General features: G+C 42.9%; 1 protein-coding gene across 2 annotated transcripts in view; it reads right to left on the bottom strand.

Annotated features, from left to right (window-relative positions):
- NVL (nuclear VCP like) overlaps nt 1-22,220 on the bottom strand; it is an 81,048-nt gene extending 58,828 nt beyond the window's left edge. Inside the window, exons 1-8 of one of the 2 annotated variants that reach the window (XM_089685068.1) lie at nt 22,084-22,220; nt 15,560-15,633; nt 12,173-12,225; nt 11,971-12,058; nt 8,488-8,545; nt 4,819-5,082; nt 1,958-2,084; nt 1,740-1,816 (exon numbers count right to left, since the gene is read on the bottom strand). In XM_089685068.1, the coding sequence (XP_089541194.1) occupies nt 1,740-1,816; nt 1,958-2,084; nt 4,819-5,082; nt 8,488-8,545; nt 11,971-12,058; nt 12,173-12,225; nt 15,560-15,633; nt 22,084-22,185 (843 nt within the window). In that variant the 5' untranslated portion in view covers nt 22,186-22,220. Of the gene's footprint in view, nt 1-1,739; nt 1,817-1,957; nt 2,085-4,818; nt 5,083-8,487; nt 8,546-11,970; nt 12,059-12,172; nt 12,226-15,559; nt 15,634-22,083 lie in introns of those variants that run through there. The other variant, XM_089685069.1, reaches the window with a different exon arrangement.
- Nucleotides 22,221-22,533: the final 313 nt, after the last annotated feature.

Raw genomic sequence — 22,533 nt, forward strand, 5'->3', positions numbered from 1 at the left:
GTATAGGGGTGAACAGGGTGCACAGAAAGCAATGTTTTCTATGTCTCCTGTTCACATGATACATGTGTGGTGGTATAATGAAAAATTAAATTTTCTTAAAACCTGTAAAAAGCAGCTGTTCAGTCTGCAGTCCACCACGGGCTACAGACTGAACAGCTGCTTTTTATAGGTTTTCGTACATATGAGATAAGCCCTTTCCCAGGTCTTGGGTATCACATTAGCTGCTTTACCACAGCATGGAAAACAGATATTTTAACTTTTTTGCACCATGTAATCATTTTAAATATCATTCCTTTTAAAAGGAATGTATAATTTTGAATATATTTTACTATATTGACTATTAAAATACTTTTAAATGGTTTTCCTTTTTTACTTTAGTAAATATTAATATTACATCCATAGGAACAGAGATTTACATTCTTGGTTCAGACCCGTTCAGCTATGACATGCTGAGGAGGGGAGGCCACACACAAGACACTTGGTTGATCCCCCCTCTCTTCTTGTATTGGTGGCACTGCGAGTGAGACAGAAAGCTATGTGAAATCCAAAATTTTACAATCCTTCCTTACTTCACAAAAAAAAAAGTGAGTAGAAATCTTCCTTTAGGGACACGTGTTCTGATGACAGCTGTCTAAGGTTACATTTATGCTAGCCTCCTGCCTTAAAGTCTAATTCTTTTTTTAACAACAAACATGTCATACTTACCTGCTCTGTGCAGTGGTTTTGCACAGAGTAGCCCCAATCCTCTTTTTCTCAGGTCCCCTGCCCCAGTTCCCTCCTCACAGGCTGTGATTGACAGCACCAGGAGCCAATGGCTCCGGCTGCTGTGTCTCAGCCAATGAGGAGGGAGAGATCTGGGAAAGTCAAATCTCCTGTGCACATCGCTGGCCCGAGATCGAGCTCAGGTAAGTATTGAGGGGGCATACAATGCATGGAGGTAAAAAACTTTGAGCCTTTAGAGCCACTTTAAGGAATTATCTAAGTGTAACACGTTCTGCTTCCCAAATCTTCCTGCATTTAAATGTATTATATTTACGCACACTCAGCGTATCTAATCTGCATCTGGCACAGAATTTCTATGCTCTCTAAATGCAGCTGAACTGAATGCGCCTAAACACAGGTAAACACACAGTGTGACTTATACCATTTAAAATGATTACATGGATTTATAGGGACTGTGTGGGAGGGTTTAGAGCAGGCAGCGAAGGAAGGGGAACCTGGGCGGCGGCGGCGGGGGGGGGGAAATACAAGGGATCGATTAAACTAAATGCCACCCCCGCTGCCCCTCCTGTCCATGTTCCCCTTCCTTCTGCTTGTCAGCTGCCCAGGCCCCCCTGTTGAAATAATGGGGGGCCCAGGCCCCGTATAGGGCAACTAGGTGTGCCCCTTTATCATCCGCCCTGCCTGTAGATGTCACTTTCTGTGGCATCTCTGGGGAAAAATGTTAAACAGGAATTCTGGGTATTGATATTTTATACATATCTACATTGGTCCAAGCTGGGAAATCTACCCAGGAGGGACACATAGAAAAAAAACAAAACAAAAAACATTTTATCCAACTAAAAGAAGTCATAACTTGGGTACGTTTAAGGGATTTCACAGATGGGTGATATGGAGGCATAATTAACATGGCAAAATGAATCATGCAAAGTGCAGAAAACCTAAGTGACCAGTCACTGTGTAATGCTAATCATGCTGTAAAACTGAAAAAAATGTATTGGTTGTTATGAAAAACATACTGCCAAGGTTTCGTCGTTTCCTCCTACATCGGCAAATCGAAGAGATGACCTCTGCAACTCAAAAACCTTTCCTTTACCTGGGGTCAAAAGGAAAAAATAAAATTAATCATTACCTTATCAGTATAGGCAGCCATAGGTGAAATATATCAAACCAAGTGGCAATTTACTAGGAACTGTACGAATGTAGATAAGATATTTTCTTGGCTTTAATTTCTTACCTTTAGCCTTCATAATAGCAGACTTTATCTCCTCATCCACATCTTGAGACACCGACTTCACCTTTTGGGATTTCTTTCCTTTGCGCTTCTTCTTTTCACTCTCCAGAAGAGAGACATCCACAGACTTCTACAAGACACAGAACATTTCTAAAATGAATACAAAGGAAAACAATGCAGGGCCTATGCACACTGGGTATAAAAAAATGCTGCTTATACAGGCTTTTGTCGTTTTTTTCTTCTGCCTGTAGAAGAAGCTTTGGGTTAGCCTTTATGCACACTTACAAGCATATTTGCAGAGGAGCATTTTCAGGCAGAAAAAAAAAACATCAGAATCGTGTTTTTGAGAGAAGCTTTTGGGCAGAAACATGCTTGGCGGTCATTAACGTGCATAAATGTGGCATTAACCACTTGGTAACCGCACTATAGCCGAATGATAGCTACAGCACGGCTACCCAGTTCTGGGAGGGCGTCATATGACACCCTCCCACGCATCCCCACGGGCGCGCACCCGGCAATCTCCGTGATCGCTGTGTCCTAAGGATACCGCTGATAACGTGATGAGGTGAAAGGCAATCACAGCGGCTTTTTACCACATGAACAGCTGTGTTCAATAACACAGCAGATCATGGAGTAAATACAGTTGCCGGTTATCAGAAGCACTTTACTCACGCTGTCACATCGTGAGGAAAGTACAGCCGATAACCGGCAGCTGTCACAAAGCAGATTGACACTACAGTGCTGACCAGAAGTGTCACCCGCCAGTGCCTCCCACCAGTGTCACCCAGCAGCTGTGCTCATCAGTGCCATCTATCAATGCCTCCTCATCAATGCCCACCAGTGCCACCTCGTCAGTGCAGCCCATCCCTGCCATCTCATCAGTGCCCATCAATGCTGCCTATCAGAGCCCATCAGTGCTGCCTCATCAACGCACATTAGTGAAGGAGAAAAATTACCTGTTTGCAAAATTTTATAACAGAAACAAAGAAAAACTTTTTTTTTTGCTCTTTGTTTATAGTGCAAAAAATAAAACACCCAGTGGCGATTAAATACCACCAAAAGAAAGCTCTTGGTGTGTGAAAAAAAATGATAAAAATTTCATATGGGTACAGTGTTAGATGACTGTCAAAGTGCGACAGCGCTGAAAGCTGAAAATTGGCCTAGGCACGAAGGGGGTATAAGTGCCCGGTAGGCAAGTGGTTAAGGACCATTCAGTGTTTTCATGTGTACATTGATTATTATAGTGCAAAATGAGCAGAGGAGAAATTTTTGGGAAAAAAAGCTTATAAAGAGCAAAATGCCCATAAACACGTATAAACTCTTGTGCAATACGAGCCACTATATGAATGTTTATGCTGCTTTTTCTGCCACAGGTTCTAGCATTTTTTTCAGCTGCCTAGTGTACATGGACCCTTATGGTGTGTTACCACTATCAAAAGGCTAACAATGGTCTTTTTCCAAAATTAGTGGAAATTGGAAGTATAACTATACAAGAGAACCACATGTTTAAAGTTGCAAAAAAATGAAGAGGGAAAGATATGCCCATATTTTAAAAGTTGGGTTTTCTTTGTTTGCTGTGTCCCAGTTGGGTAGATTTAGCCCACTCGGTCTATTGACTATTGTCATCTAGAGAAAAAGTAATGGGAAATCCAAAAATGTATAGTTACCAGGGTAAAACGTGAGGGAAAATCCTCCAATTGTGGACACTTATTTCTGTGACAACTCTCCAAGAAGGAAATTCTGTTCACCTATTGGATGAATTTCTCCTGCCGGATATTGTATTTTGTCAGCCAACACTGAAGCTAAAAAAATACCCATACAGAGCCTTTGATTTATGTAAATCAAAGACTGTCAGGCAGGAGGATGCCAATAGGGCTACCCATAGGTACAATTTCAGCCGAGTTATCAAGAACTAGTCAAAAGTTGCTTCCTGTATGTCCAGTAAAAAAAATCTCAGTTGTTAATGGAACTTTCAGCACACCTGAACAGCAAGCGAAGATCCATTCCCCATTCCCTCATCCCCCTAACTGTCTTTGACCAAGCAGCAAGTCAGTCAAAGGAACACAGATACACTCAATTTCCACAGAGGAGTATAATTCCCACTGACATCTGTGAGGCATTGGCTAAGTCACCAGTGTCTTACCAAATCAGGAAGTGGGGAATAAAAAAAAACAAGAACTGTAGGCTAACAGCCAAAGCTTTGATCTTTAAAGGAAACCTGTCACTAGGCTAACATAAGGATGCCACTGTAGCACCTACTTCTGAAAACACTAGTTTATCAGCTGTTATACTGACCCACTGTCTTCTAACTTTCTAGATTGAAATGACTACAATCTCATTTACATCTACTAAGAACTGTGAAGAACAAGGGCCAGCCTAAATGGATAGTATAGGAAGGTCCTCATATAAAACAAACAGCAGTTTTGGTAAATCTAAAATTGATTGTACAAAACATTGTAAGTCAGATTGACACATGTATGGTGAGCTAAAAGGGTTAGCTCATCTTTGCAAAAACCGCATGCATGTGCTATTTCATCCATCACAATACTTCTGAGCTCAGCACCATGGGGACAGAGTAAATAGTGCACTGCGCATGTACAAAGTGTGGATCCAAGTATGCCATTTCGATGGTGGAGGGGAGTATCAACAGCTGGAGAATTAGTTGAAGCATCACGGCAATGTCCTAGCAACAGGTCAGGAAAGGGAAATGCCAGTTATGGGAGTTTTTGGCAAGGTATCTGCAGGGGCCAAAATGGCCTACAGCAGTAGCAGGTACATAACTCAACTCATTTTACTATAAAAAGATATACATAAAACAGCACAAGGCTGAGGCCCAGCAGTAGTACTAAGGAAAGGACACTAACCTCTTCATCGCCAGCTCCCTTCTCTTTCTCTCCATCATCACACAGGTCTATGAAGAGGTTCTTCCCCTTGGTCTTGCTGGGAGTTTTGTCAATGAACCATCCGGCTTCTGGGTTTCTTGAGTGCCCTGCTGTATGTGGTTGTGCAGAAGATATGGAAGGGGCTGGTGTGCTGGTGTCCGGAGTCTCGTTTTTGGAGGGTGTGTCCGAGTCAGGGTTTCCTTTCCGGTACAAGGACAGCAGAGAGGAGTTCATGTGATTTGAGGACTGGGGAAAAAAAAAAACAGTACAAAAAATACACTAGCAAATAATAAATATTTTATCACTATTCTGATATTTTATTTATTCAGAGAAGTCTCTCCAGAAGTTACGAAGACTTGTTAAATTCCGCTCAGGGAACCCTTTGTATATAGAGCCTAAATATAGGTTTAACATGGTCCAAAATATAGAATTGGCCTTTAGGTATTCAAAAGCCGTTAGAAGTTTCTCATATCAGACTATTATATTGGTACAGTAATTTGCACATTGCACTTAATATGTGTATTGGTAGGGTTGCCAGTGCACCAGTCTGTTTTAATGCAAACATATGATTCACGATTATTCTATCATCATAGAAATCAATGTTTCAGATCCACATAGATTCTCTTTATGAAGGTGCAAAAGAAATGTATAAACCTGCAAAAATACTGGGATGCTCCCACCATTGGTTCTAGAACAATGGATGTTTATTACGACACTTCATAATATATGTAGTTTAGACAGTGTAACATTGTGCAAGCAGAACCTCTTCTGGTGATATATGGAAGTACAGCCAGAAAGTGAGTCGATTTATTGAACAGAAAGAACACGGTGTACTGGACATTACCATCAATCAGATTCCATGTCATTTAAGCAGGATAGGCAGTAAAATACTTTAAAATAATGGGAATCTCCTACATCCTACAAATCAGAAACACTTCACCTGTGGAAGTCTCAGCTCTGTGTTGAATCTCATGCCAGGTTAAAGTTTATATCAACCCAAATCACTAAAATCTCATATAAGCTTTAACATGCTAATATAATTTTCAATATACCGTATTTTCCGGCGTATAAGACGACTGGGCGTATACTTTGACCCCCTACTTTTCCTGTTTAAAATGTAGTGTTTGGGCTATACTCGCCGTATAAGACTACCCCTCTTCCAGTGCACACCAGTGGGAAGAATTGTGCCCCATCATTGGTGTCAGTGGGAGGAATAGCACCCCATCATTGGTATCAGTGGCAGGAATAGTGCCCCATCATTGGTGTCAGTGGAAGGAATAGTGTCCCATCATTGGTGTCAGTGGAAGGAATAGTGTCCCATCATTGGTATCAGTGGAAGGAATAGTGTCCCATCATTGGTATCAGTGGAAGGAATAGTGTCCCATCATTGGTATCAGTGGGAGGAATAGTGCCCCATCATTGGTATCAGTGGCAGGAATAGTGCCCCATCATTGGTATCAGTGGGAGAAATAGTGCCCCATCATTGGTATCAGTGGCAGGAATAGTGCCCCATCATTGGTATCAGTGAGAGGAATAGTGCCCCATAATTGGTATCAGTGGCAGGAATAGTGCCCCATCATTAGTATCATTGGGGGGAATAGCACCCCATCATTGGTGTCAGTGGAATAGTGCCCCATCTTTGGTGTCAGTGGGAGGAATAGTATCCCATCATTGGTGTCAGTGGGGGGGGGGGGGGAAATAGTGCCCCATCGTTGGTGTCAGTGGGGGGGGGGTGGAATAGTGCCCCATCATTGGTGTCAGTGGTGGGTGGAATAGTGCCCCATCATTGGTGTCAGTGGGGGGGGGGAGGAATAGTGCCCAATCGTTGGTGTCAGTGGGGGGGGGGAATTGTGCCCCATCGTTGGTGTCAGTGGGGGGGGGGAATTGTGCCCCATCGTTGGTGTCAGTGGGGGGGGGGGAATTGTGCCCCATCGTTGGTGTCAGTGGGGGGGGGGGAATTGTGCCCCATCATTGGTGTCAGTGGGGGGGGGGGGAATTGTGCCCCATCGTTGGTGTCAGTGGGGGGGGGGGGAGGAATAGTATCCCATCATTGGTGTCAGTGGGGGGTGGAATAGTGCCCAATCGTTGGTGTCAGTGGGGGGGGGGGAATTGTGCCCCATCGTTGGTGTCAGTGGGGGGGGGGAATTGTGCCCCATCGTTGGTGTCAGTGGGGGGGGGGAATTGTGCCCCATCGTTGGTGTCAGTGGGGGGGGGGAATTGTGCCCCATCGTTGGTGTCAGTGGGGGGGGGGAATTGTGCCCCATCGTTGGTGTCAGTGGGGGGGGGGGAATAGTATCCCATCATTGGTGTCAGTGGGGGGGTGGAATAGTGCCCCATCATTGGTGTCAGTGGTGGGTGGAATAGTGCCCCATCGTTGGTGTCAGTGGGGGGGGAGGAATAGTGCCCCATCGTTGGTGTCAGTGGGGGGGGGGAATTGTGCCCCATCGTTGGTGTCAGTGGGGGGGGGGAATTGTGCCCCATCGTTGGTGTCAGTGGGGGGGAGGAAAAGTGCCCCATCGTTGGTGTCAGTGGGAGGAATAATGCCCCATCATTGGTATCAGTGACACCAACGATGGGGCACTATTCCTCCCACTGACACTTGCTGACCCCTGTTCCAGTATGGTGCTGCTGCAGCCAGCATATGTGGTTGCAGCAGCACCTAAGCACGGTACACTTACCTGCATCTCCACTCGATTTTCGCGGGGCCGCTCAGCTCCGCCTCCTCGCCGGTGATTGGCCGCCTGTGTGCCTTTCCTGAGCTACAGTTCTGGCGGCCAATCACTGGTGAGGAGGCGGAGCCGAGCAGCCGCGCAAACATCCAGTGGATGAACCGAAAGAAGGAGCAGCCGCGCTTCCTGGACCGGATCGTCGTGGGACCGGAGCCAGGTAAGAGACAGCAGCCCCCTGCCCACCCCTGTACTTAGTGTCCCTTCTGTTGGAAGGGGGGGGGGGGGGCGGCGGCGGCACCGCGCCGCCCCCCTAAAATGTGTCAGCATGCCGTTACCGGCGTATAAGACGACCCCCAACTTTTGAGAAGATTTTCAAGGGGTAAAAAGTCGTCTTATACGCCGGAAAATACGGTACATATATATATATATATTTTTTTTAACTTAAAGTTTTCATTAAAATAATACCTGCCATAAAGAACAATGTTCAAGCACTCCCTGTTATGGGGTGACAACGCTCTGTCAGCTCAAGCATGTCGCATAGGCTTTCAACAGAGACTACATGCGGTCACTTTTCCACAACTTACAGCAGCAACTGAGAAAGATCAGTAGCAATGAGATGTAACAAAACAAAAAATGTGAAAAGAATTAATAATAATAAAAAAAAAAATGATTGGCTTTAGCAATCTAAATATCATTCAGTTAGGGTTCACATCCACATTAATGACTATCTCCCCGTGTGACTTCAGACCTGTCAATTGGCTGCTAAGATAACGGTTTCTTGGGAGGAATGGAATAGGGTCACATGCTCCCCATGCTCAAAAATGCCCTAATTTTCTCAGCACTCTTGCCGAAAACGGAGCAGCAGGGGAAGAGTGGCAAAGTGGAGAAGGGGTGCTCTATCAAAAGACCCTAATATTTTAAAGCTTTTGCTCCCATCTTTTGCAGTAATATTACTACATGATCTCTGCACCCTTCCACTTACCAGCTGGTCTGTATAGTCATCAGTATCTGTGGAGTCATCAGATGATCTTTCCATATCTCTGTAAAAAAAAAAAAAAAAAAAAAAAAACAAAAAAAAAAAAAAAACACCTCATATTCCTCATATGAATCAAACCTGTACGCACGCACGCACACACACTAGTAGATGAACACTGGGAACAGCGTTACTATGTAAAGGATTCCATTCCAAAGACAGTGCAGGAAATAAATGTGAATATCTGGGGCAGCATTATTAAGAAAAAAAAATAAGAATAATCAGAATGATTAAGCACCACTATCTCCAATGACCAATGCAATGGGCCTTCATAAAAAAAAAAAACAAAAAAAAAAAAAAACACAGGATGCCCACCCTGGTTGGGCTGGTCAGCTCTGCCTTAATGTCATTCACTTTAGAGCCTTTAGTGGAGAATATGACCAATGTCCCACTTACTCAGGAAATACCCCATATTTCTGGGTATAGGGTTGCATTTGAACTCTTTCCATTCACAGCAACAAAACAAAAAGGAATTTGGAGAAGGCAGAGAGTAGTAGAGGGCACATTTCTGAGTTAAGAACACATACTTGAAAAAAAAATTTTTTTTTAAACCAGAGTTTAGTTTACCTTTAACTCTGAACGATATCAAATTTACACAAAGTCTAGACCCACAGTTCCAACAGAGGGGGGGGGGAGATTTACTAAAACTGGAGAGTGCAAAATCTGGTGCAACTCTGTATAGAAACCAATCAGCTTCCAAGTTTTACTGTCAAAGCTAAATTGAAGTTAGAAGCCGATTGGCTACCATGCACAGCTGCACCAGATTCTGAGTGCTTCAATTTTAGCAGTTGTAGGGTTAGCAATAGAACCGGTCTCTTTGCCCTGAATAAAATATTCTTTTATGGCACAGCTATGTTTTCAAAAGAACAAAATTTTAATGTCACAAAAAAGTGTTCTCTTGATTTACATCTTTTATGACCACATCATTTGCATTCCATCCACACCTCATCCTGCCACTGATATTCTGGAAGGCTTCTTACTCTCATATAGAGAGGAGCTCAGTAGTGTAGAATTCAAACACTGAAAGCACAGAGACCTTTGTGTTTATTTGTGTTACAATGTCATTTTCACATGAAATTGTAATGCATACTTACTGGTGTTCTGATGCCGATCTGTTAAAGGCATTGGCACTTAGCATTTGGAATATGGCACAGATAACCACTATTCTCATCACCACACATTTTTACTTAAAGTGTTACTAAACCCAGGGCCCTGCATTCACTATATCTGGTCTCCTACAGTAATTAAAATACAATTATTTTCATAAATATAAACTGCTAAATACCTTTTCTCATCAGCAGTTAGAGCAGTCTTGTGACTTCAGCTGACTACTGGTTAAAACTTGTAGGAGGAGTTTTCTTTCTGCTCTAGGAGGACGCAAAACCCTTAACCTCCGTCTGGACAGTACTGATTAGCCTTCTGCTGATCACATGCACTTTCCCAAGAAATAAAAAAACCTCTCCAGCAATACACACTAAACTGAGCATGTAGCTATGGGTTCAGTCTGTCTTATTAGAAGATAAAACATGGACATTTGATTAGAGGAGGGGCAGAGAAGACAGGATCAAATGACCTTTTTACACAGTGCAGATAATTAACCCCTTAGGTTCCACAGTGAGTATAACAAGTGGGTTTACGAACACTTTAATACAAATGATCTAACGACTATACTGGTACAATCTGTGCACAACAGAACAACAAAGTGGCTGGGGGTTGGATCGCAAAGCTGCTCTCTTACTGCCTTCATCTATCCATGGGCTCTGCTGTTTGCAAACAAGGAATACACTTTGAGGAAGGAGGAAAGATATGAGTGCAATGGTACTCCTTCATTTACCAGTCAAAGTCCAAAGTTGGGAAGGTGACTAGGCTAAGGAGCTTAACTGCAGTACAGGAAACCAGGGCCATTGTAAAAGAATCATGGGGGTGGGGAGGGGAGAACAGCATGGCAAGGTACAGGGGAATCACGGATATACGGGAAGCAGTACGGAACAGTGTGGGTGGGTCAGGAGGGCATAGTATAGGGACAGTAGGGCACAGTGTGGGTCAGTCAGAAGGGCACAGTGTGGGAGGATAAGTGCCGGTTCACATATATGCAGATTGAATACAGTTTTAACCACAGCCAATCCGCATGACATGTGAAAAAACATTGCTTTCTATGGTGCCTGTTCACAGATGTCCGGTGCACTGGCGGTGCAGATTCAGAGCGGTTTTAAAAAGAGTCCTGTACGATTTCTGAGCAGTGCGGTCCGGTTCAGGTGCTGATTACACGCTATTGACTTCTATGGGAACCGTTTCTAAACCGCATATGTGTGAACAGGATAAGATCCTGAGCTTATCCTGTCCTGAACCTGACATGAACCGGTGAACAACTTCTGTATCAATTATCTGTGATACCTGAGCTTCAATCCGCACCGCACATGTGTGAATCAACTCTAAGGAGGGCACAGTACTGGGGGCAGTATGGCACAGTGTGGGTGGGTCAGGTCAGTATATGGGGCAGTAATCTACAATACAGAAATGGTTTCCTGAAGCAGAGCTGTGCAGGGAAGCTGCTGGCACAGATATTACCTGTTATGGCAGGCTGCCATTGGGCTAAACAAACAATCCAGAATTAAATCTCCCCCGTCTACCCACCCCGGGCAGTTTCCTGCATTGGTTCAGAAAGAATCCCCCCCCCCCCCGAGGTGGAGCATTTTACTGACACTGCTTGTGTGGGCGAGATGTGTACTGTTCCCATCCCCACTGGCCTTGCTCTTCTGTCCATCTCTTGTGATGTAAGCTGCTGTCCTCATGGCCCAGAGTCCGGGACATGGCCATCCTGGAACAGTTTGGTAAAAAGCCTATGAATGCCCCAGCAAAGTACGCATATTTAATTTAAGATTATCATGGAGCCCCCATGCGCCTGGTTCCCATGCATTAAGATGGCCCTGCAGAAAACCCAGATCAATACAAAGGCTGTACCATCTAAAGTATAGATCTCATGACTGGCTGGACTAAAATTACAACTCAAAGTCAAATATTTTCCCGGCTGGAGGATGTACAACTTCATCTAGCACTTTCCTTTCCAGCCTGACTGTCCCTAGCCCACCCCTTTCATTAACTGGAATTGAATTCTTTCAGTTATAGAGACTCCTAGGGCAGTCTGTCTGCAATAGCAGTCTGTTTAGGAAAGCCCACTCCTCCAGATTGACACCCACTCATCAAGGCATTTTGATATTTTCCTAACTCCTGTTGACGGAAGTGAAATGAGGAACCAGGAAAGACAAAAATAGGAGACTGAACATCATCTTTAAACTTTGTATTCCACATGAAACCTAAAAAGACGTTTTAGCGTTAGATAAACTTTTTTGTTTTATTTTTAACTAAAATATATATTTATGACCTCCTGTGAAAAGGGAAATAAGTGGTTCTATTGTAAAGAATGGAGCTTACCCATCAGCTCCTATCTTTGCCCGTTTTGCCAAATGTGTATCTTCCAAGGCCTCAACATCCTCATTTTCCTCACAGATAACTTTGAACACTAAAAGCAAGCATAAATTGGTGACATTAATACACAAGTATTAAAAAGATACAAACATAAAACACACGAAAAGGGCAGAATAATGTTTTACTCCTATTAGACATAAAGGCTCACCTTTCTCTACCTGGATTCTGAAGGCATTCCGCTTTCTTCTTCCATACTCGGCACTAAACATATAAACACAGCCATGTGTCATGAACAAGTTTTAACATCACTACACATACACAAGACTCTGCAAACAGTACTCCAGAAGAGCATATTACTGGTATTAGGGTGAAAGACTGGGGTGGCATAATGATCCAAAGCAAAACTTAAAATTTTTTGCATAACTTATTGTTCTTTTCCTCTCACAGTGGCAAGTTTCATTGAAGAAAAAAGAGAAATGATGTGACGCTACTACCTGTGAACAATACCCTAAACGTGAAAAAATATATAATAATAAAAGCATGTTAATATCCATAATGTGGCATGTTGACTCACTGAATATAATGCATAAAGCAAGTGATAATATGGTGCACATGATAAATGCCAAATCAATATGAGTGGACAAATAAACATGCATAAACTGATAAATAAAAACAATGCCCAAACACAGTGTATGTGCATAAACAGCACCGAGCTAAACAACACTCCCACTAATCTGGACTGAATGTCCAATATACACGTGATCCTGAGTTGGCCAATGATCCTATTAGGACAATAGGTGCTATAAATCAAGCAGAATAGTGTAACCGCACATAAAGTGTCATAAATGAATGCATAAACATATATCACATATATAAAATATTAAATGAACCAAACAATTAAACCAATATGTGAAAAAAAACCAACACATGCCGTGCAAGTGCACAATATGATGATGAAAAACACAAATGTCAAACAAATATATCTGCATGCATATAGTGCAATGAATAAATCTCATCCCGTGCAAGAAAAAATATGAAACACTCTAATATAACACAAAATGTCCAAAATGGGTGTAATCCACATAAAATGTAAATTCTCGTGGACTTGAGTGATACGTGCAGAAAGCGACAAGAGGGCATCAACTGATAGTAAAAATGCATGCTCACCTCCCCACGTTGACCCACACAGGGTCACAATGCTTTTGGGATCTCTAGAAATGGATCCTTCATGTATAGAGCTCCTCCATAACTGCGTCACTTTCTCCTGGGTGGCATCCCTCTTTCAGACAGGTATATGTAATGGCAGACCTCTTCCCCGTAGTACCATAAGTATGGCCAGTAACTCGCATAGAATATAAGCAGAAGCTCCAATAGTGTAACACTGCTTTTATTATCTTGTATAGGTAACAACAAAATGTACACTCACATATTCCTCCTTGTGAAAAGCATAAACATAAACTGGGCTCAGAGGAAGTCACGAGACCCACGTGACGTAACGCGTAGGCACGAGGTGACGTACTTCTGGTCGGACGCCATCTTTGTGCACCCATTCAGCTACACCCATTGTGAGGGAGATTTCTGTTTATGCTTTTCACAAGAAGGAGGAATATGTGAGTGCATTGTTTTTATTGATCAGTTTATGCGTGTTTATTTGTTCACTCATATTGATTTGGCATTCATCACGTGCACCATATTATCACTTGCTTTATGCATCATATTCAGTGAGTCAACATGTCACATTATGGATATTAACATGCGTTTATGATTATATATTTTTTTCACGTTTAGGGTATTGTTCACAGGTAGTAGCGCCAAATCATTTCTCTTTTTTACAATTTGATCTATCATTAGGTATATGATTGGATGTTGGCAGCTTTATTAGATCTTCTTAGTATAGGCTTAGTAGCGCAGGAGGTTTACATACTATAAGTTTCATTGAAGGCAGATGGATCCATCTCCCTTTACTTTCCAGAACTCTGGGTCTGCTTCCTGGAACATGTAACTGTACATTATCGGGGGGGGGGGGGGGGAATGCCTCTTCATAAGAAATCTTGTAAGATTTCACAAAATCTCTGTTTACAGATAACATTTTCCAAGACAACAATGCAGCCTCCCCAGGATGTAGCTGTGAGGCCAGGGCTATGTCACCAGTGCCCTCCCTTAAGCAGGAATTCGAAAAGCAGTACTTGAAAGTAATAGCAAAAAAATGCTTGTTTAACTAATGAATGTAGAACTGAAGGCAAAACGTTTTCATTTTGAATAGTATAAGGGAGGGTTATTACCTCTCTATTTTTTTGCTGCCATGTGTCCAACTGGGGAGATTTTGCTTCATCTCCTGTTCCATGCCAAATGAGAAACAAATTTCTCTAAAGGCAGGGAATCCCTGATTGTCACCAGATCTAGTGTCCCAAATGTAAAATTTCCCCTCTATTACTGTTCTAGGGAAAACCCAAAATTTGGGATTTTCTTTCACTTTCTGCAAGAACGGTAAACAAAAATGGCGGCTTCAGGAAATTCAGGGACTATTTTAATGAAACGCATTGAAGTGCATGTTGCTGTCATTTCCAATTCCCGTGTGACGTCACATCTGGTCTTAGACTCCCAGTAATTGGAACGCATGTCAGCTCATGCAAACAGAGCGGTCTCATATTAATGCAGCTGTTTACACTTAAAGGGGCAGCTGCCCTTAATATAATTTGATACACAAACATCCCACATTAATTTTTTTTTTAACCAGAAAAAAATTAAACACTAGGGAATAACAAGGTGGAAGATAGGACGGCGTCACTTTAATGGTTTATTTATTTTTACTGTTATATCATAACTCTGCATGCAGTAACATGAGTCTGTTTAATATAGATATGATTAAAGATATCATTTACCTTCACTTATCACTTTTTGTTGCACTTCTGGGACTGAATGTGTAAGGAAAAACTCCCCAATGGGAAACAGTAAGAAATAACCTGGCAGAGGTTTTTAATTATAACTAAAGTCAAAACATCTTTTTTAGATCTAGATGAAGCTGTGAGGGGTTTGAACAGTCAGCATTTTTTTAGTGCAGTCTGTGTCCCCATTAGGGAGATTTTCTCTCTCTCTAACTGTCCTAATCTGCACCCAAGTGCACTTTTTAGTGTTTGTGTGTTGCACTAGCACGTTTTTTGTTCACTTACGGGTTTTTGTTTTTCGCACCTCCGTGGACTTAAAAAAAAAGAAAAGAAAAAAGAAGGGATTTCCCTCACATTAGAAAGATATCTTCTCACTTCCTTTTGAGTCTAGAGGATGTGATTGAATGGAAATCTAATGAGACACAGACAGCAGAAAACTGACAGTGGTTTTAATCTTCCTCTACTCTATCCAAAATAAAAAAAAAAGGGGATTTTGCTTTTATCTTTATGGATTCCTTACTCTATTCAGAAACAAAAGATTACACGTCCTATGCAGGTTTTATTTTATTGGTTTTGAATTAAACGGTGTTAATAAAACTGTACCAAGGGTGACGGAATCTATTGATATAAACCAGCAATAAAGAAGTCTGTATCAGCTGCTATTTGGTAAAGAGACACATGCATATAAAACTATGTAAAGTCAATGATACCTGAATGTCTTCTGCAGATCAGCAGCTACAACTGAAATATCCACATATCCTCCACATCGATTACTGCTCAGATACTGCAATACAAAGACAGGGTAATAAAAGTCTTGTGTGTTCAGGACGATGGATTCAAGCAGGTCTGGAAACATAACATCTACAATACAACATACAAAGAAACTTCACAACTTATAAAAAGCCTGAACTCCAGTCCTCCTCTCAGTCTTGCACAGTTGTAGAGGCTCTTCTCTTGTACTGAAATTGCGTACTCCGATTTTAGTGCACACTATTACAAGATTACAGTGTGCTTTCAGACACAGCCCTAGTCAAAGATTTTGAGAAGGACACAAATATTAAGTCTGCTGCCTCAGTTTTTATGATGGCAATTTGCATATACTCCAGAATGTTATGAAGAATGATCAGATGAATTGCAATTAATTGCAAAGTCCCATGAAAATTAACTTAATTCCCCCCCAAAAAAAAACACTTCCACTGCATTTCAGCCCTGCCTCAGAAGGACCAGCTGACATCATGTTAGTGATTCTCTCGTTAACACAGGTGTCAGTGTTGACGAGGACAAGGCTGGAGATCACTCTGTCATGCTGATTGAGTTAGAATAAGACTGGAAGCTTTAAAAGGAGGGTGGTGCCTAAAATTATTGTTCTTCCTTGGTTAACCATGGTTACCTGCAAGGAAACACATGCAGTCTTTTTTGCACTAAAAGGGATTCACAGGCAAGGATATTGCTACTACTATGATTGCACCTAAATTAAAAATTTATTGGATCATCGAGGAGAGCGGTTCAATTGTTGTGGAGAAGGCTTCAGGGCGCCCAAGAAAGTCCAGCAAGCGCCAGGACCATCATCTAAAGTGGATTCAGCTGAGGGATCGGAGCACCATCAGTGCCTCTCATAGTGCAGATAGTTAAAACACCATTTATAGGACGGAGGAGGAGCCTACCTTGTGACGTCATCTCGTAAGAATCGCCATTTTTACCATTCCTTGTTGTTTGAGGATTTATGATCACTATACAGTCATGTTGGTTGTAAATGCGTTTCATTTTGTCCAATAAATGGTCTTTTAACTATCTGCACTATGAGAGGCACCTTTTTTATTTTTATATGAGTGTATGTCAACCCTACGAGATCGGGACAGCCTGAGGAGCCTTTGACGATATATGTGGTCTAACTTGATCTATATGAGTCTGGATAGAAGTATTCAAAACAGGCATTTGATGACCCCCTATAGTTAAGGGGTCAAAGGATCTGGTAAGCCTCCAATTTGTCATTCACAATTTTGCCTAAGAACACAGCCATGAATAAAGAATGGTACAAAAACATCTCCGAAAGCAACTTCTCTCAACCATTAAAGAACAGTTTGGTGACTAACAATGCCTTTTCCAGTATATTAGAGCACCTTGCCATAAGGCAAATGTGATAACTAAGTGACTTGGGGAACCAAACATCAAAATTGACCTGAGTCACTGCCGGGAGAGGGGAAGCTGACCTACAGAGTCACTGCCGGGAGGGGGGAAGCTGACCTACAGAGTCACTGCCGGGAGGGGGGAAGCTGACCTACAGAGTCACTGCCGGGAGGGGGGAAGCTGACCTACAGAGTCACTGCCGGGAGGGGGGAAGCTGACCTACAGAGTCACTGCCGGGAGGGGGGAAGCTGACCTACAGAGTCACTGCCGGGAGGGGGGAAGCTGACCTACAGAGTCACTGCCGGGAGGGGGGAAGCTGACCTACAGAGTCACTGCCGGGAGGGGGGAAGCTGACCTACAGAGTCACTGCCGGGAGGGGGGAAGCTGACCTACAGAGTCACTGCCGGGAGGGGGGAGGCTGACCTACAGAGTCACTCTGACCGACTGAGGGAGAAGCAGAGGATGCTGAACCATTGAGTTTGTAGCCAGGTGCTGCCTATATCATTATACAATTCGGGGGGGGGAGGGTGTCAACCCCCCCCCCCCCCGTGCCCAGTACTAGGACTGCTTCACCACTTCCTGTTAGCAGAGTGGATTCAGTTTTTCTGACAGCAAAGGATCTTGGGACCTGTAGTCCTATAGCCAACACATACTGTATTCCTGATTGCTGACTGACCTACAACCGCCAGCATGATGCTGGGAGAGCAGATATATTCTACAGCAAGGGCCTGGCTCGCTATCTTGGTGTGGGATTCAGAGCTGAACACTGGGGACTGTTGGTCTCCTTCACAGACAGTTTGATGGCCTACAACTGCGGAACTCTGCACATCAGTTAAGCACAGATCGCCAAACCGGGAATCGCATCAGCTTCTCTGCATTGGGACTGTCACTGTCCAAACTTCACACAGACATCTCTGCTTCCTGCGCTGGCAGGCCATCAGGTGGTAACTCTGTACACCCCTGCAAACAGCCAAGAGCCTGAGCAAGAACCCTGTTCCTAGAAGGTTATGCTATCCATGGGATTGGTAAGCGGGCAGATGCCCAACCTCTGTTATGACTCTAGAGACACTGCATGCAGACACCTTGACACCTCAGTTACCAGGAGATCATTACTTTGAGCAATACCACAGCCTGTGTAATTTAATTAAATTACCAGTATTCACTAATGTTTATGGGCCCCACCATTGCTAGAAAAAGACGACACCACCATATCAGGAACTTTAAACATCACAGAAGTCAAGTTGTAATCTCTAGTTAAAGGGAACTTTTCTTTTTAAGGTCAGGAATATTAAAATTGGGATACTTACATCTATTCATTTCAGAGTATACATTTACATAACAAATAAGTCAACAAGCCTTTTATTCTGCCTCTTGCTGCTGGTGTTGCAGTTTAATTGTTGAAGCTTACTACTCATGACTGTATAACCTGTTAAATGTTGCTAACTGATTTTTTCTATTTTACCAGTGTTCTGTTTTATGCGTTAACTGGGGTTGTATATCCTAAACCCATTAATCCTGTGGCCTACTCTTTTGAACAAGTCTAATATAGAGGTGTTACTAAAGAAAAGTGTCTCTTGCATTATTATTCTGTACTAATGAAATATGTCTGAGCCCAGAGTGTGAGAGGCTTACTAGGTCAGGGCAAGTCACTGCTGGGAGGGGAGGGGGCTTACTAAACTGCATATTGGGATGACTGGATTATTGGCTACAATACTCAACACTCTCATTAGCAGTAGTGGCTAATGTTTAACTTGCTGATAAATATGCAGCTGTACAATGTAATCATAGTAAATTATACAGAAATAATGGGGACATTATTCAATACATTTCTAAGAATAGATTTAATGATGTTATACAGTATATGTATGCGTGAGGTACTACATTTTGAACTGTTTTATTAGGAACCTGGAAAATGAAGTTTCAAAAATGAAGATTATAAATAAAAATTGCCAAGGAAAAAAATTGATGCGATTCTGATAAAAAATGTAGTTATTATTGATCTGCATGGGGATTATGGATGAAACATAATGGTTACACATCCCACGTAATACATTTCACCTTTTTAGATAAGAATATGGGAAAAATTACTTTTATATATGGGGATCATAGGGGAATAGGATGGTTACACTTAATGAACATATTTAATCTATTTTGGATAAGAAAATACATATAATTTTTTTTCTGAGTGGAATATTGCGGATACCCATGGCAAGGACCATATTTGACCTGTTTCTGGTAAGAATATAAGTATAGTTATTTTTAGGGAGGAGCCCAGCTGTTGACGTCACGCCGCACAGCTCGTGAGGAAGGCCAGCGGCCATCTTGCTTATGTGTTTTGCCAGATGTGAGTGCATTCCTTTTGCTATACCAATTTAATATTAAAAAATACTGCACTATCAAGAATTCTTTCTTTGGCTCGTTATTTAATGTGCCCTGAAGGTGGAGTCCTGCAATATACCCACTATGTTCCCATCCAATTGGAACGTGATGTCCCTGGAGTTTGGTTGTGAGGTCTGCTGATCACCTTGTATGCTGACGTGTGCCAGATGATTCTTGACATCCCTATCCACATCCAGATGACCATGATGGGATAATTATACACAAATGTGCTTTTATATTGTGCTTCTGGTTAGTGCAATAGTATATACCAACTTCCAGTCACTCAGTCACAGAATTCACCAATATTTATCATCTCTTTATTTGGACTTTATCATGTTTTTTATGAATCACTAAAGTCACTTTATTTCATTTGATTTTACTTTACGTATGTATACACCATACTGATAGGTCATATCTAGATGATACCACTGCATATCACTTTTAGCGCCTGCAACTATTTTTCACTTTATCAGTTCCTTAGCTGCATTTCTGTCTTACATAGTTATTTTTCTACATGGGGATTATGGGTGGATTATTGTGGATACACATGACAAGAACCATATTTGACCTGTTTCTGATAAAGATATGGGTATAGTTTTTACTACATGGGTATTACTTCTGATACGAATATGCACATAATTATGTTTTTATATGGGTGGAATATCATGGTTACACATTCCAAGGAACTTATTTAACCTGTTTCTGATAAGAATATGGGACTAATTATTTTTCTACATGGTACATATGGGTGAAAGATCATGGTTAAACATGCCTAGGAACACATTTGACCTGTTTTTGATAAGAATGTGAGAATAGTTATTTCTACACATGGGGATTATGAGTGGATTATTGTGGATACACATGCCAAGGACCAAATTACTTTTCGTCATAAATTTACGCCAAAATGTATTCTGCTACATATCTTTGCTAAAAAAAAAATCCCAATACGTGCAAATGAATTGGTTTACATGAAAGTTATAGCGTCTACAAATGGCGGTATATATACTGGGCTTTTTTTTTTTTTTTCACTAGTAATGGCAGCGATCAGCGACTTATAGGGGGACTGTGGAGGGCATTCTGACACTGGGGGGAACTGACTTTGTGTCACTGACATCCCCAGTGACACCAATATAGTGATCGGTGCTAATAAAAAGTACTGACACTGTACTAATGGCACTGGGCAGGAAGGGGTTAACACGTGGGGCGATCAAAGGGTTAACTGTGTGTTGTGTACTAGGAGCTGTGTTAGTGCTCCACTGTAAGCACACTGCTTTACATGGGTCTGCTATGTACAGCCATGCAAAGCAGTGTGCAGGAGAACTGTTTTGTTTACAAAACTTTCTACCCCCCATCGGAGATGCTTGACAATCATCGGGTGCCGGCGAGTAATCAGTGGCTGGAACCAGGTGATTGACAGTCGAGGCACAATTAGGGCACGTGTGCCCTCTACCTGGAAATGCATAATCACGTATACATACACACGATTTTGCGCACAGCTGCCGCCCTGTAACAGCATTTCTGCTATGGGGCGGCGCTAGAGTGGTTAAAAATGAGCTGCTACAAAACCTGTCGCAGGGTCCAGTGATGTGCCGTCCCTTTTCTTCTCTCCACGGCGCCGGCATCTCAGCTGTAGGCACCAGGCTGTGACAGCTTGCGGCTTCACTCCACGAGTTGCGCTGCGCCTCCTGATTACTCAGGCAGTCTTCTGGGACCTATGAAGGTTCCCCGGAGACTGTGGGAGGAAGGAGGGGGGCCAAATTTCTGGCTTACTTTGAACTGAGCTGGAAGTGGGGGTGGGTACCTGCCAAAACCAGGTACCTGCTCCCCCCAAAAGGTGCCACATATGGCAGTGGAGGGGGGGGGGGGGAGGAGGCAAACACGTGGAGCTTCCACTTTTGGGTGGAACTCCACTTTAAACATTAGTCACTACTTCCTGCAACAAAGTATCAAATAGTGCAGAAAATAAAAACATATTTTGAGCAAAAACTGAGTCATTGCTATACATGTGTGTAAAAATATTGTGACACCTAAGGAGAGTGCTGAGCATTGCAGCCAATTATCCCAATATGCAGCTTAGCCCACGGATCAAATTCAAAATCCTAACACTGACGTACAAAGCTGTCCACCACACTGCCCCAATAACCAAGTACCACCCAGCACGCACACTCGGCTCCTCACAAAACCTCCTTCTCTCTAGTTCCCTGGTCTCCTCCTCCCATGCCCGCCTTCTGGACTTCTCCAGGGTGTCACCCATCCTCTGGAACTCCCTGCCCCAACCCATCAGATTATCATCTACTCTCCTCTCCTTTAGGCGCACCCTGAAAACCCACCTCTTCAGGGAAGCCTACCCCACCCCCTGCTAACCTGCCGACCTCCACTCTTCCTACCACTCCATCCCCACAGCTATCTCCTCCTGTGCCATCATCCCCTCCCTCCTAGATTGTAAGCTCGAAAGAGCAGGGCCCTCAATCCCCTCATGTTTTGCATTGTATTGGTATTGTTCTGTCACATGTTCTTTCCCCCTTTGTAATGTACAGCGCTGAGCGAACTATTGGCGCTTTATAAATACTGTATAATAATATTAGTACGTCCCGAGGGGGGGCTCAGTTATAAATCACCCAGTAACATGAGAGAGAGCAGCTTGTGTACTGTGTGTGCTGTACATGGACAGCGGTGTCTGTATACAGGAAGGTCACTATATGGCTGGGTATATATTCTCCTCCCCTACCTGGGTGAGCCGGTGCTTCAGCCTCCGGTCTATTCCCGGTGATACCGGTCGGATCTTCATATTGCGGTCTGTATATCTGTTCCCGGAAGCGCTTACCACCATCACCACACACGTGGGACGGGGTCCTCACACGCGGCTGTTCCCGGATGTGCCTGACAACACATGTCTTTACACGGGCCGTCTACATATGTGCCTGACCAGACGGGTGTCGACATTTACACCCACATTGGAATACAGAAACCCTGCAGCTTCATATTATATCACAGCGTGCCAATCTATGTTATTTGCTGTAACGTATAGGTATCTATTGTACCGCCTGCTTCGGTGATTACCCACAGTTGTCATGAACGTTGCCTGTTACGTAGGATTTTATTTTATTATGTGAAGTTTGCTTGCAAATCCAAGTCACAGCCGCAGTGAGAAGTAATGAGCAGAAATATTTTATTCCAC

This window comes from Staurois parvus, unplaced genomic scaffold (assembly GCF_062004578.1).
Source record: "Staurois parvus isolate SC_StPar_1 unplaced genomic scaffold, SC_StPar_1.0 ptg000362l, whole genome shotgun sequence".
NCBI lineage: Eukaryota > Metazoa > Chordata > Amphibia > Anura > Ranidae > Staurois > Staurois parvus.